The 15,465-nt window shown below is 51.3% G+C and overlaps 2 protein-coding genes across 2 annotated transcripts; both read left to right on the forward strand.

Moving 5' to 3' along the window:
- Positions 1–500: 500 nt before the first annotated feature.
- LOC129196920 (olfactory receptor 14A16-like) lies at positions 501–4,389 on the forward strand (the record flags this gene model as incomplete). Its single annotated transcript, XM_054804889.1, has 2 exons — positions 501–965; positions 4,192–4,389. Coding segments are annotated over 2 exons (663 nt in total), but the record flags the coding sequence as incomplete, so codon positions are not given.
- Positions 4,390–9,755: 5,366 nt separating this feature from the next.
- Positions 9,756–10,736, forward strand: LOC129196921 (olfactory receptor 14A16-like). Its single transcript, XM_054804890.1, has one exon. The coding sequence runs from the start codon at positions 9,756–9,758 to the stop codon at positions 10,734–10,736; it is 981 nt and encodes a 326-aa protein (XP_054660865.1).
- The last annotated feature ends 4,729 nt before the right edge of the window (positions 10,737–15,465 follow it).

The raw sequence follows: 15,465 nt of genomic DNA on the forward strand, positions 1-15,465 counted from the left end.
TGCATTTCAATTGGGGGGTGTTTCTATGAAGAATGGAGTGGCTTTGCTCAGAGGAAGATGTCCTAATTTTCCCTGTCCTTTCATTTTTTTCAACCAGCCCCCATGCCAAGAAACAGCAAATGTCCAACAGCAGCTCCATCACTGAGTTCCTCCTCTTGGCATTCACAGACACACGGGAGCTGCAGCTCTTGCACTTCTGGCTCTTCCTGGGCATCTACCTGGCTGCTCTCCTGGCCAATGGCCTCATCATCACTGCCATAGCCTGCGACCACCACCTCCACACCCCCATGTACTTCCTCCTCCTCAACCTCTCCATCCTCGACCTGGGCTCCATCTCCACCACTGTCCCTAAAGCCATGGCCAATTCCCTCTGGGACACCAGGTCCATCTCCTACACAGGATGTGCTGCTCAAGTCTTTCTGATTGTCTTCCTGCTTGGAGCTGAGTACCCCCTTCTCACTGTCATGGCCTACGACCGCTACATTGCCATCTGCCAACCCCTGCACTACGGGACCCTCCTGGGCAGCAGAGCTTGTGTCCACATGGCAGCAGCTGCCTGGGGCAGTGGGTTTCTCAATGCTGTGCTGCACACGGCCAATACATTTTCTATACCACTCTGCCAGGGCAATGCCCTGGACCAGTTCTTCTGTGAAATCCCTCAGATCGTCAAGCTCTCTTGCTCAGGCTCAGACTACCTCAGGGAGGCTGGGCTTCTTATATTAAGTTCTTTTTTATCATTTGGGTGTTTTGTTTTCATTGTGCTGTCCTATGTGCAGATCTTCAGGGCCGTGCTGAGGATCCCCTCTGAGCAGGGACGGCACAAAGCCTTTTCCACGTGCCTCCCTCACCTGGCTGTGGTCTCCCTGTTTGTCACCACTGGCATATTTGCCTACCTGAAGCCCGCTTCCATCTCCTCCCCATCCCTGGACCTGGTGGTGGCAATTCTGTACTCGGTGGTGCCTCCAGCATTGAACCCCCTCATCTACAGCATGAAGAACCAGGAAATCATAGATGCCCTGTGGAAAATATTTGAATTTCATTTACTTGTGATTAATAAGGCACCAATGATCCCACTAGGGTTCCCACTGTATCTCAAGAAAAGCCAGGACTAACTTGTCTTTTTATTTGTCTCTATTTGGGTTTTGTAGGGGTTCGTTTGTTGTTTTGTTTGTTTTTTTAATTTTTGTTTGTTTGTTTTATACGTGTGATATTATTATTCTTAGCCTGCTACTTGTTTTTTTTCTTAACCAATATACCTCATGTACATATGGGTCCAGGTTGCCTGTCTAGATAAACTCCATGGAGAAAGCAGTGGGAAGTTAATTCTCTCAGCTCCCATCTGTGCACATCTCCTCTGGAGCTGGGGGAGCAGCCCCAGCATGCAGGAGGGTTCAGGAGCCAAATGCCCAGCTGCCCCATGGAGTAGCAGCCTGGGTTGCCCTTGGGGCTGCCCCTCGCTGCCTCAGCGGGCACTCCCTCTCTGCTGCCTTCACGTCAGGGCTGCTGCTGCCCTGGAGACATGGCCAAGGCCAGCAGCAGGACACGGCCTGGACAGGGCTGCTCTCTCCTCCCTTCCACACTGTCCTGCTGTGTCCTGGCATTGCTGTTACCCCCAAGGTCTCGTGTAACTTGTGACAGTCCTGCTGTCTCTACAGTGGCATCCCTGTGCCTGAAGGCAGGAGCAGGCCATGTGGAGCAGCGTGCCAGAGCTGGCCTCTCTGCTAGCACCACCATAACCAGAAGGGCTCCTCAGGGCATGGCCAGAAGGCTGGACACCCCTTCCAAAGCTGCTGTCAGGAATACACCCAAGAAGCTGCTCCCTCCAAAGGACTTTTGCTCTTTGGGGTTCTTGATGGATTCAGGGGGACAAGCTCAGAGTCCCAGGGGGATCTGTTGGGGAGCAAGGGCTGGATGAAGACCTTCCTTCTTGGTTGCACATGTCCATTCAGACAGCAACTGGTCTTTGGCTTATCTGCCTGGTGCTGTCCCACTTGTGGTGGGGTTGATGGCAGATGTCATCCTGGAGAAGAATGGAGATCTGCCAGGAGAAGTGAGGGGATCTCCAGGGACAGTGTGTGAGTCTGAAGTGGCAGTGAGTGGCACCTCATAAAATGAGTTACAATCCAAGGAGGAGTGTCCCAGAGGAGAAGGCAAACCTGAGGAGACCATGGGCTAACGAGGGCTCTGCAATGCCAGGAGAGGCTGTGAGGAGCCAGAAGGCAAAGGGACATAAGTCTAGACAGTGGTTCATCACACCATCATGGAAACCCTGTGGGCTGGACCTAGTGCAGCCTTCCCCTGCCCTTTGTGCCACTGGAGACACACCATGGTCCTGCCAAGCACTGTCCTTGTGCTTAGAGGGCTCAAGGAGGAGGAAAGCAGGTATTGAGAGGAACCTCATGAAACCCCCCCCCAAGGACAAGTGCCAGGTTCTGCCCCTGCAGGGGACTCACGCTGGCAATGGCACAGGCTGGGGTCTGCCTGGCTGGGGAGCAGCTCTGTGGGAAGGGTCTTGGTGGGCAGGGAGCTGGACAGGAGGCAGCCGTGTGCCCTGGCAGCAGGGGAGGACAGCAGTGCCCTGGGCTGTAGGACCAGCAGCATGGCCAGGAGATGGAAGGTACGGACTTCCCCTCTCTATGTGGAACTTTCTAGCCCACATCCAGAACACTGTGTCCACTTTTGGGAACCCCAAGAATGGAAAGGTGTTGCCCAGCTGGAGTGGGGTTAGTGAAGGGCCTTGAGATGGTCAGGAGGCTGGATCAGTGTCTCTGTGAGGAAAGGCTGATGAAGCTGGGCTCCTTCAGCCTGGAGAAGGGATGGCTGAGGGACACCTCACAGCAAGGGGAGGCTCACCTTTTTCACCACGAGGCTAGCCAAGCATTGGAACAAGCATTGATCACCATGAGAGACTGTGAAGTCCTTCATCCTTGCAGGTTTTCCAAGACCCAGGTGGACCAAGGCCTGAGAAACCAGGTCTGACCATATACCTGACCCTGCTTTGGTTAGAGGGTTTTCCCATAGACCTCTCAATGTCTACTCTGAAGCTCAATGATCTTATCATCCTCAAATCTCTTGTCCAATATCTTATCAGCAGATGAGAGAACAGAAGTTTTTAGGGTACTGCGGAGTAATTACCGGAGGTGGCAGTGCTGAGGAGACTTCCAGGGTGAATATGCAAAGAATCCGTTCCATAAGCAACATGGCCTGCAACCTTAGATTCTGGCAAGCACCAGGGGAGCTTGGTGTGCTGCCGAGTCTGAGAAAACAGCACGGAGGGTGGAGGGGAGTGGAGACACCGTGGCCAGGCTCTGTGATAACACCGCAGGGATGGGAACTGATAAACTGCATAGTTGTTACCCTGAACCAGCCCTGAACCAGCAGTATTCCACTTCCTGTCGAAATTATGTCCTTTGGTTGAACCTCGTTCATTATAATCTCATTAGAATACCAAAACACACCTCCTCCCCAAAGGCTACCCGCCTCCAAGGTGCGACCACCCCTCCCTGAACATGCGCTCTGAATTTCTTTAAGTCTATAACTTTAAAAGCAAAGCGAGAAGGTTTTACACCAATCATAACAAAGGTAGGTATGACTAGAGTCACTCAAGCTCCACCTGAAAGTACGAAACTAGTATAAAAATGGCTTAAGAGAAGGGGATGTTAGGGAAGATACCATCACAGACAAGTTGGGAGAACATCGCTGACTTCTGGGATCAGTCGACGGGCTGAACCTCTCTTCCCCCACAGAAGGATGTCTATTGGGTGAGATTCGAACACTCAGCTACACCGAGTGCTTCCCTGGGAAGCTTAGAAAGCCTCTATAGAGTTGTTTCATAATTTAATATACTTGCAGTTCATAATTTAATATACTTAATATTCTTGGTACTTGCACGTGCTTTGCAGATGGTGTATTTATCACTGGCAATCCAAAAGAACTTGTACTTCTATCGCTTCAATAAACTGCACCATTCATTAATCTAGCCATGAGAATTCTCATTGGACACGACCAAACTCCTTACGTATGGCAGTGCTAGTCCATTGAACGTGACTAGCCAGAGGGTGCCTTGCACTATTGATGTATCCGTCATCGTGATAGTTCAATGTATTGAACGTGACCGGACCTATAGTGTAAAACTGGGTATCACCCAGAATCTAAGCCCAGCCGCCCCTCACCCCTCTGATATCTTGCCAGTTGCAAGGCTGCCTGAGAACACCTGGCTACGATGCTGTCAACAATGGCTGCCAGCCAATCACCAGGCAGGATGAAAGGAGGCAGGCAGAAGCGGCCTCCTCCCTCTATGTAATGACAGGGCGCTTCCTTTGTGACGTGCCCCTGAGGACAGCAGGACGGGGCGGCCAGTCCTGCCAGCCAATCACAGGGGCTGCTTGAGAACACACGGGGGTGACAGTGTCAAGAAATGGCCGCTAGCCAATCACAGAGCAGTATGCTGTTCACCAAGAGGGCGGCTCACGGCAAGGGAACGGCAGGACCCCCTGTCCTGGAAGGGTGGCCAGAGCAAAATGGCGGCCGCGGTGTGTGTAGGGGAAGGGCCTTCCGGGTCTGATGTGACCCGGCAGGGGTGGCCGGTGCTGCCAGCCAATCCCAGCAGAGCACATGGCCAGGAGAGGAGAGGGACTTGCGGGGCAAGTGGCCCCTGCGGCTGCTGGGAGGGGGTGGGACTTCCCCCGGCAGCTGGTGGGCGGGGCAGCTGTGGCGGAATGTCTCCCGTAGCAGTGGTGCCTGTGCTCCTGGCGTGTTCCAGGGCAGGGATCCCCAGGCGCACCAGGAAGGCACCCGGGGAGGGACAAACAGCCCAGCCAGAGCTGGGCCGCCAGAGCTCTGAGAGCCTCCAGTTCCCTCCCATCTCCAGAGCCTGTGCGGGACTGTCTCACAGAACAGATGGCTCCTTCAGCTGACAGGAAACACTGGCCCTGGTGGAGCTCTGGGGGCAGCTTGTCTGAGCTTCTCCTCCTGGGGAACCTGCAGCTGCCCCAGCACCGCCTGGAGTCACCGTCTGACACCGTCACAAAAGGACCCCTTTCTCTGGGGGTGTGGGACTGCCAGCACCTGCACCAGCAGCATCCATAGTTTACTGTCGCTCACGGCATCCAGCCAAAGTCTCTCTTCCTCTCATCTGTCTGTGGGGCTGTGCCAGGAGCGTGTCTGATCCCTTAGGAGTATCTGGTCAAGGACCTGTTTCAGTGCAACCAGGGATCCTAAAACAGTGAACAAAGGAGGAAGCCATAGACAAGACCCTACAGGGACCCAAACCTGAGCGGCAAATGAGAAGAGAGGCAGTGATGGGAACCAAAGCTGGTCAGTCACGCTAAGGGATGAAGGCATGTGAGAGGGTGAGAGGGTTTATTCCAGCAAGGTTGTCTGATTGGGGACCTTCTCATTTGGGAAACCAAGAGAAAAAGGGGCAAGCAGGAGCAACATCTGCTGAGACACAGACTTGACAAAGTAAGCAGAGTCAATGACAGGAAAGGAACTTTGCCAGGCACACTAATGGATGGGCCATCAGGAAACTACAGATGCTGCTTCCAGGAAGATCAGCTGGACTTTTTAACTGACATGGCTGTGAATCAGAGGGACCCTGGACTGGGAGGGATGCTGGAATCAACAGAGCTATGCACACCCATGAGGGACATGCAGAGAAAGAAAGAGGGGAGTAGACAGAAAAATGGTATAACAGAGGCCAATTGCATGTAAAACTAGGTTTGGCAGGGGAAAGGGGATGGAGTTTTGAACAACAGAGAAGGGCTAAGGGCACTGCTGGTGTCTGAGGAACCACCAGGGAACCACCTTTGAAATGTTCATAGGGTTGAGGGTGTGTTCCTCTAAAAAAGTTGTCCTGCTCAATAGCCCAGCTGAAGCGCCTCTAGACCAATGGACGCAGCCTGGGTAACAAAGGGGAGGAGCCCAGCACCGTTGTGCAGCTAGAAACCTCATGGCTGGTGGTTGCTACAGGCCACCTGACCAAGAGGAGCCTTTTGATGAAGTCTTCTTTCTTCAGCTACGGGAAGCATCACGCTCAGAGGCTCAGATCCTACTGGGGAACTTCAGTCCCGCTGGCATCTGCTGGAAAAGCAGCACAGCAAGCTGTAAGCAGCCCAGGAGAGTCGTGGAGTGCATCGAGCATAATTTCTTATTCCAGGTGACAGACAGCCCAGCCAGAGGAGAAGCGTTACTAGACCTGTTGCTTCCAAGCATGGAAGAACTAATCAGAGAGGTCAAGACTGATGGCAGCCTGGGCTGGGTCTACAACCCTGTAATATTACCATGCTTTTCAACAGATTCTTCCACTGGAGCGTTCCAAGACTGTGAAGGGCTGTTTTGTCCTTCACCTCTATGTCAGCGCATGCATTTTTGCAACTAGTCGCAAGCTGCCCTAGCTAATGGAGAACTAAGTATCTGCCTTTACACAGATTTAGCTTTTCCTCTTGCTTTGCAGTTATCTTCCAATTGCTCTTCCTTTTGGTTTTCCCCTCACTCTGAAGGTTTTAAGAGGAATGTTTAGGAAGAATTCCTGTTACTTCTTTCTTGGACTTGATCCAGCATAGGTGAGATTCCACGCTTTACCTTAACGTACCCTGACTCAACGCTTGGCCTGGTGCAGAGTCACATCGCTGTTCTGGAGTTTCCCTGGGTGTTACAGAAGTGCAATACTGCCCCAGGACTACACAGATGAGATTTCAGCTGTTTTAAATAAAGTTCAGACTGTGGCAATTCCACTTTAATGCTTTCCTTTGTTTGTGGAGCAAGTCCTCTGTTAAAGTGACTGAAAGGAAAGTTACTCATACCTAAAGGCTCGGTGAGGGAGGCTCTTTGATATCAGACTTCCTGCAAACTTTGCTGTTTTCTATTTGCTTTTTTAGCCAGTTGCTGTACGTATGGCTTGGAGGTCCAGATGGAAGGGGTGAGGGATGCCTGATCAATCTCCTTCAAGAGGAGCAGCCCTGGATTGAAACTGTGTACAGCTAGTAACTTTGAGCAAGAAATTCCATTGCAGGAATTAATGACTCCTTTGGGTTTACTTGTATAGTAAAGAAACAGTTAATGGGAAGTCACCTACACTTCTGCTGTGGCAATGGATGTCCCCATAGAAACTAAGAGAGAAAGTTATAGAATACTTACTTTTTGCCTTACAGAGTAAAAAGCAAAGGGAAAACAAAAAAGTATCTTGAAATTTTTAATCTTAACTTAATTAAGTTAACACTTAACTGTTAATCAGTTCTGTGGTACAAGAGGCCACCCAGCAAGAGTATGGATCAGCCAGAGCTTTGCATTTCAATGAAGAGCCTGTGAGGATGGAGAGATATCAGTAAGGGTAGGAAGATGATCAGGTGAGACCCAAGTTGGTGAGCAGGCTGGGTGTCAAGAGCCTGCAGGGAAAGAGGTGCATGTGTGGGACACCATAGGACATCCTGTGGTGGAGACATCTGGGGGCAGTGGTAAGGCTGAAAGCCCCCAACACAGCCAAGGCCTTGGTCTGCTGGGCTGTGGCTGTTCTCTCTGCAGGGGATGCCTGTGAGGAGACATCTTCTCATTAGAGCACCAGGACTTCATCGCCCCCTTGTCACAACCTGTGAGCCTGAGAAAGAGTGTGTGGTAGTCCTGCTCTAGGCATTGCACATCCCCACATCACAGTGGCCCAGGAAGAGCCCTGAGACACGTGTGAGGGACAGGGTCTCCCCTCCCAGGGACCGGGGGGTCACAGCTTGGCCCTTTGGCTTGATGAAACACACCCAGGATTACTCAGCACCAGAGCCACCTTGCCGTTGCCTTTGCCTACCTGTCATCACTGCCTCCACTTGCCTGCTCTAACCAGCCCCAGAGTTGCTTTGTCAGGGATGGCCCTCAGGGGGACCCATTAATGCTCCAAGAAACTGTGGAGTTTGCATCGGACTGTGACTTCTGGAGAGGTTTCATCAGCTTCCTCTCAGGGCCTGAGCTTCATGGACTCATCCCCAAACCCACCAGAGGGGTTATTAACATGCCGCCTTGGGCTGGTCCTCTGCTGCTGGTCTCCTGGGACAAAGGGAGCTCATGGCAAGTGGGCTGTGCTGCAGAGAGACATCTCTGGCCAGGAGCAGCTCCTCTGCAGAGCACAGCAGGGCTGAGGGCTCTGCCTGCAGGCACCGAGGGGAGAACAGCGAGGCAGAGAGAGCTTAAAGGCAGTTGGAAATGGGAGGCTTGCTGAGAGCTCAGGGAAGGAGAAATCTTCAGAGCCCTTGACACGGTAAGTCTCTGGGTGCAGGGCAATGCCGATGCGGTTCCTGGAGGCATCTCCTCAAGCTGGCAGAGCCCACAGCTCCTGGGATGTGCCAGGTGGACTCTCTGTGCAGAGGCAAGTTTGAGTGGCTGTGAATGCAGGTGTGCAGGCAGGGGTGCCCAGTTGTGTCCTTCAGAGCAGGGTCCCTGCAGCCCAGGGGCTGTGTGCCGGGGCAGGGACTCTGCCGCCTGCCAGGGTCACATTTTTCAGCGCACCTGATAAAGTCACTTCACCCTTTCCTCTGCCTACACAAAGCATTCACATCACCTTTGTGGTCTCTTCAGGGTTGATCTGCTCTTCTCCTTAAGACCTGCCAACACAGAGGTGCCCCTGGGCAGTGCCCTGCTGCCAGGAGGGGTCTGCAGGGCAGAGCTGAGAACACAGAGGGTGGGATGGGCTCTGTGAGCAGGGACAGGGAGGAGAGGTGTGGGCAGAGCACCAGCTCCTGGCAGGGACAGCTCCAGGCAGCAGAGACATGGGCAGGGAGTGGGAGGAAACTGCAGCCAAGCCCTGGACTAGGCTGCCTTCAGGCTGCTCTCTTGTGGTCCCTCACTCTAGATGTCTGCTGGGCGTTGTCTGCTGAGCAATGAGCTGACTCTGCCTTTAGGACATCCCATCTTCAGGATTCCTGAATGTCTTCTTTGTCTCTCCCACCGAGCTTCTGTGCTGCCCCCCGAGAAAGGCACAGCTCTCCTGTAGGATCCCAGGGAGTTCTGACCCATCCCTCATGGGTCGCCAGTCTCCTGTCAGATTCCTGTGCTTCTGTCTGAGAGAGGCCATGTCCAGTTCTAAGATCCAGTTCTAAGATCTGTCCTTTGAAATAGGACTCTCCTGCTTTCATCAAACTCTAGTTGTGCTTCCTTTTTTTTTTTTTAAACACTAATCAGTATATGCTGTCATCCTCTTCTACCTCAAGGTAGCAGAAGCAAAAGCACGGGGCTGTTGGGAAGAAGAAGGATGGACACTGCAGCTCTTTTGACTCTGCGCTGAGACACAGAGACCTGAGACCTTTTGCGTCTCTTTTTCTAACAATCCACCCTTTCAGTCGTAAAAAAGAGCATCTTTGGCCCTAAAGCTAATACTCACCAGATGTGATGATGGAAACAAAAAAACTACAGAGCAACAGACATGCTGAGCTGCTCTTCTGCAGCCCACACTCTTTGGAGTGATGACTGCAGATATTGAACATTTCCATCAAGGGTGAATTGCATCTGATAGGCCTTGTGACCATCGGGGGTGTCAAGAACCAGCTCCCATATACTCACTGCAGCAGGGCAGAGCTGACTCCTTGGCAGCACAGGGGCAGAGGTCCTGCTCCTCACAGCACACTCAGCCAGCACAAAGCAAAGAAATCCCCTGGAACTAGGAGAGGTGGCAGGGTTTCTATGAAAAATGGAGTGGCTTTGCTAGGAGAACTCTGTCATAGCTTTTCCCTGCCCTTTCCTTTTTAGGACAATGGCCCCATATTAAGAACCAACAAATGTCCAACAGCAGCTCCGTCACTGAGTTCCTCCTCTTGGCATTCACAGACACACAGGAGCTGCAGCTCTTGCACTTCTGGCTCTTCCTGGGCATCTACCTGGCTGCTCTCCTGGCCAATGGCCTCATCATCACTGCCATAGCCTGTGACCACCACCTCCACACCCCCATGTACTTCTTCCTCCTCAACCTCTCCCTCCTTGACCTGGGATCCATCTCCACCACTGTTCCCAAAGCCATGGCCAACTTAATCTGGGACACCAGGGCCATCTCCTACACAGGATGTGCTGCACAGATCTTTTTCTTTTTCTTTCTGATGTCAGCAGAATATTTCCTTCTCACTGTCATGTCCTATGACCGCTACGTTGCCATCTGCCAACCCCTGCACTACGGGACCCTCCTGGGCAGCAGAGCTTGTGTCCACATGGCAGCAGCTGCCTGGGGCAGTGGGTTTCTCTATGCTGTGCTGCACACAGCCAATACATTTTCTATACCTCTCTGCCAGGGCAATGCCCTGGACCAGTTCTTCTGTGAAGTTCCCCAGATCCTCAAGCTCTCCTGCTCAGACTCAGATTACCTCAGGGAGGTTGGGCTTCTCATGGTTAGTGTCTGTCTATCTTTTGGGTGTTTTGTTTTCATTGTGCTGTCCTATGTGCAGATCTTCAGGGCCGTGCTGAGGATCCCCTCTGAGCAGGGATGGCACAAAGCCTTTTCCATGTGCCTCCCTCACCTGGCCATGGTCTCCCTGTTTGTCAGCACTGGAACATTTGCCTACCTGAAGCCCAACTCCATGTCCTCCCGATCCCTGGACCTCGTGGTGGCAGTTCTGTACTCGGTGGTGCCTCCAGCAGTGAACCCCCTCATCTACAGCATGAGGAACCAGGAGCTGAAGGATGCAGTGTGGAATATGATGACTGGATGGTTTTTAGAAGCAATATACTGCCCATGTTCTTCTGCATATCACTCGCAACATCACTCTTGACAGGCCCAGCCTGTCTCTTAAATATTTTGCAGTTGTTGATGTTATTGTTCCTTTTTTTTTGTTTGTTTTGGTTTTTTTTTTCACTTCTGATAATGTTCTCCACAAAGAGTTTTCATTATTCATAACAATTCTAATTCATTATAGAATCATATAATAAAACAATGTTTTGGGTTGGAGTGGACTTCAAACATCTTCTAGTTCCAACCCCCTGCCATTGGCAGGGATGCCCTTCTCTAGACCAGGTTGCCCTCTTGTTTATGTTATCTTATGCCCTCTTATCCACCTCTCTTGTTTGACCCGGAGACAGTATAAATTAATTTCCACACTCTCTGAGAATTTAAATATTAAAAAGGACCCTGCAGTGACATTTCTGACTGAGATTTTATCCCCCAAGACCTTCTCTGGAGCTGCAGAGGCCGTTCCTGTGTACAGAGTCCCTGCACAGCAGATCTCTGACAGAGCTGGCCTCTGTAACAGCATTTCCACCAGGAAAGGCAATCTCCTCAGGGCACTGCCCAAAGGCTTACATCTTTTTCCAGTCTTGCTCTCAAGAACATGCCCAAGGAAGAGACTCTGGAGAAAACTGTTGCTTTGCTTGTTTCTGCATGGGCGCAGAAGGATGAGATGAGGGTCCCAGTGTGCTCTTCCAGGGACTGAGGAATGGCTCAGGTGTTCCTTGTGGGTGGACAGCACCCACACAGATGCTGAATGGACTCCAACTAAGCTGCCTGGGGCTCGACAGCCTGTGGTAGGGCTGATGGCAGATGAGTGTACTAGTCCTTCTGTGAAATCTGCCAGATACTCAAGCTCTCCTGCTCAGACACCTGCCTCAGGGAAGTTGAGCTTATTGCTTTTAGTACCTCTCTATTTTTGTTTTGTTTTCATTGTGCTGTCCTATGTGCAGATCTTCAGGGCCATGCTGAGGATCCCCTCTGAGCAGGGACAGCACAAAGCCTTTTCCATGTGCCTCCCTCACCTGGCCGTGGTCTCCCTGTTTGTCAGCACTGCCATGTTTGCCTACCTGAAGCCCCCCTCCATCTCCTCCTCATCTCTTGATCTGTTGTTTGCTGTTGTGTACTCGGTGGTACCTCCAACACTGAACCCCCTCATCTATAGCATGAGAAACCAGGAGCTCAAGGATGCCGTGAGGAAAATGATGACTGGATGTCTTTCAGCAGCCATAGACTGCCTACGTTCCTCTGCAGCTGTTCCTCTCCCTGTGTATGTCGTGACAGGCCCAGTCTTTCCTTCTTTATTTTTTTTTCCCTTTTTCCACTTTTGATGATGTTGTCTTCAAATAAATATAATTACTGCTCCTCTTAAATATCCACCCATCTTGTGTGACCAAGAGACTGTGTATATATATGGGAAACCATTTTATTTAAGCAGATAAATGAGTGTGCAGCAACTTCTTTGTCTAAGATCCATTCTTAGCTTAGCAGAAATGAACAGGAAAGAGAAACAGCTTTCTGGCTGCACCAGCTTGGGGCAGGCTGCTTTGTCCCTGGGGGATTAGGAGCTCTTGAGGACCCCAAGGGCCAGGGCTCTTGTGCTAGCCTGGGGAGACAGGATGGCACGGAGGGGCTGCAGACCTCTCAGGATATGCTGGAGAGGAGAACAGGGGACACAGGGTGCCACTGACCTACTTTTTCTTGTTCCCACCATCTCTGCCCCCCAGGAGCTTCTCTTTTTCCTGGGAAGGTGGCAGGAAGAAAGTCCCTTCTTGCGCACATCAAAGATAAGGAAGATGTTTCCATCTTGTGTGCATGCCTCAGCCTGGCAGATAGGGAATGCCCGCTGCTGGGGGTGGCTGTGCTCAGTCATGCCTCAGGAGCTGACCTTGCTCTCTTCCCCTCCTTCACTCCCCACACTTGGATGGACCACAGGAAACATCCATGATCCTGGAGAATGCACGACCCTCCTGGAGGGAGGTCCCACAACTGCAGGGGAGACAGGAAGGGCTTGAGAGATGCATGGGGGTGCAGGCAGAGAGGGGTATGCATAGCAGTGAGTGTGTTAAAGGCAGGAAGAAGACTTGAAGTAGTGGTGGGGCTGCGGGGGTGTCATGCTGAAGGGAATCAGGCTGAATTTTGATTTGGAGGCAGCAGCAGCAGCAGCAGGAGGACATGCATTTCAGTGCTGGGATATGGCGATAAGTGCAGGAGTCAAGCAAGTCTGGGACTGGGCTATTTTGGGTGCCAGAGGACATTAGCAGGGCATTGGAAGATGCCCGAGGGGTTGTGGGGAACTCACAGGCACTGTCAAGTCCTCAGGTAACCACAGCTTTGTCTTTGCAGGCACAGGCAGTGAGGCCAAAGTGGCACATACAAGTCCTTCATTTGCTGGCTGCAGAGGGAGACAAAGAAGCTTAGCATAGAATTACCAAGGTAATTTATTCTCTTATTTCAGCTGTGCATGCAGTGGTGCCTCAGCCTAATGGCTGGAGGACCCCAGTACAGAGGAGAGCAGGGTTTGTATCTGTTACAGTACAGTTGTGTAGACCAATGCAGTCACTCACGTTAAGGGATGGGCTCATCAGTTCCTACATCCTTGTCCCGTGCAGGTGGTGCAGACAAACGGTCAGTGGTATGTTAATTCTCTTTGTTCTAAAGCGATGTCCTGCTCAGGTGGGGGGATTATCCTGGATGCTGGTCGGTTGCTGTTCTGGCCGTGGTTATACGCCCGGTTTTTTGGAAGGTAAATCTTCCATGGGTTTATCATGGACATGGGATGTTCTCAGCTGGTAAGAGCTGGCTTAGGTTGGGTCTTCAGGTCACATGGACCCTGAGGTAAAAGCTCATAGTCTCAATTAGTGTTCATTCTTGTAAGCAAGTTGTACTGCAGTTAGCATCTTGCCTTTCACTGGCATCAGTAAAGCTTGGGAGATGCCAAGGTCAGAGTGAGATGAGGAAGCAGGAGGAGGTAGCTAAAGTCCTCAGGGAAACTGGAACGGGCACAGGACAGTGTAGGACCATCTGTGGTGCCAACAGCTGATGGCCTTGGTGTGGCTGGGCCCTCCTCCAACACCAGGACAGAAGTCCTTGTCCTCTCCACAGTGGCTGCTGTCTCCTCCACTGAGTCCCATGAGAAGGCCCCAGTCCCTGACAGCCCCAGGGCCTTGTTGCCTCCTCACCCACCCCCCATAGAGCCTGGGAGGTGTCCTACCGCTGACCTGCACTTGGCATCATGTACCCTCCCATCACACTGCTCCCAGGAGGAGCTGTAAGCATCTCATGAGGGAAAGGATCCTCTCTTCAGGGAATGGGGGTCAGGGCTTGGCCATCCTGCTTGGTGAAACACATTTAGGGCTTTCACAGCCACCTCCACATTTGATTTTCCACATGTGACCAGTGCCTCTGACTTCCTGTTTTACCAGCTCCCAGGGACAACCACAGAATCACAGAATGGTTTGGGTTGGAAGGGACCTCAAAGATCATCTAGTTCAATCCCCTGCCATGGGCAGGGACAGCCTCCACTAGACCAGGTTGCCCAAAGCCCCATCCAACCTGGCCTTGAACACTTCCAGGGAGGGGGTAGCCACAACTTCTCTGGGCAACGTGTTCCAGTGACTCACCATCCTCTTAGAGAAGAATTTTTTCCTAATATCTAATCTAAATCTACCCTCCTTCAGCTTAAAGCCATTACCTCTTGGCCTATCATTACATGCCTTTGTAAATCTCCCTGTCTGGTCATTCCCTCCATGGTCTCTTGAGTGATGGTCCTCCCTGGGGCCCAGGAACACTCTCAGAAACTTGGAGGTTTGCTGCTGACTTTTACTTCTTTAGCCACTTGTTCAATCTTTCAGGACCTGCAGTTCAGGAACTTGGCACCAGGGGGCTAATTAACATGCAAAACGCCCTAATCAGCCAATGCTCTGTGCATAATTTTCCTTTAGGTCTTCAATTCTTATGTGGTTAATTAGAGAGATTTCAGGAGTGTAGTTAAAGTCTAAAGAGTTCAATACTAAACAGTAAGGAAGGATTCTTGTTTTTTTCCCCCCTACAGTTCTTAATTCTTCTGCTCACACATTACGTGATATGAGAAATCCTCAGTTCATATTGATCCTGAGTGTCTCCTAATGGAGTTTGAATATATATTCTGTAAATTCTCATGAGTTTTTTCATAGGACATGGACACGGACCAGCAAGATGATGACCCTTTCTCTCCCTCTGTGGAAAGAGAGACTTATACAGCCATTTCCAGAAATATATTTCCTGCCATCACTTTGAATGGGGAAACTGTGTTCTGGTGACACATTTATATTGTCATATGATACATCTGCATTTCATAGCTAAAGGGAGCTTGGAGCAAGGAAGGTAGGAGGAGTTGGATAGATCACCCTATATTTCTTTGCCATCAAGAAATGGCCACACCTGCTATCACTTCCTTCATGGCATCCCTTTCTCTGAGCTGGCCACATCTTTATGGGATGTGCCATGGCATAACACCATGACCCGCCAAGTGCCAGACCTCAGTCGATACGCAGAGGCCCAGAGCCCAGCCAAATAAAGAGGCCCAGAGCACAGATGTCACTCCTGTCTTCAAGCAGGAAAAGAAGGAAGACGCAGGGAACTACAGGCCAGTCAGACTCACCTCCCTTTCTGGGAAGATGATGGAGCAGCTAATGCTGGAAACCCTTTCCAGGCACAGGAACGATAAGGAAGTCATCAGGAGCTGTCAAGGCCCAGGGCCTTATGTATGTCCAGTTTGCCTGAGTATTCCCTGATCC

This window comes from Grus americana, chromosome 27 (genome assembly GCF_028858705.1).
Source record: "Grus americana isolate bGruAme1 chromosome 27, bGruAme1.mat, whole genome shotgun sequence".
In the NCBI taxonomy this organism is placed as follows: domain Eukaryota; kingdom Metazoa; phylum Chordata; class Aves; order Gruiformes; family Gruidae; genus Grus; species Grus americana.

Bases quoted from the DNA above. Each gene is read 5' to 3' on its own strand.
- LOC129196921 (XM_054804890.1), top strand. From the start codon at position 9,756: ATGTCCAACAGCAGCTCCGTCACTGAGTTCCTCCTCTTGGCATTCACA.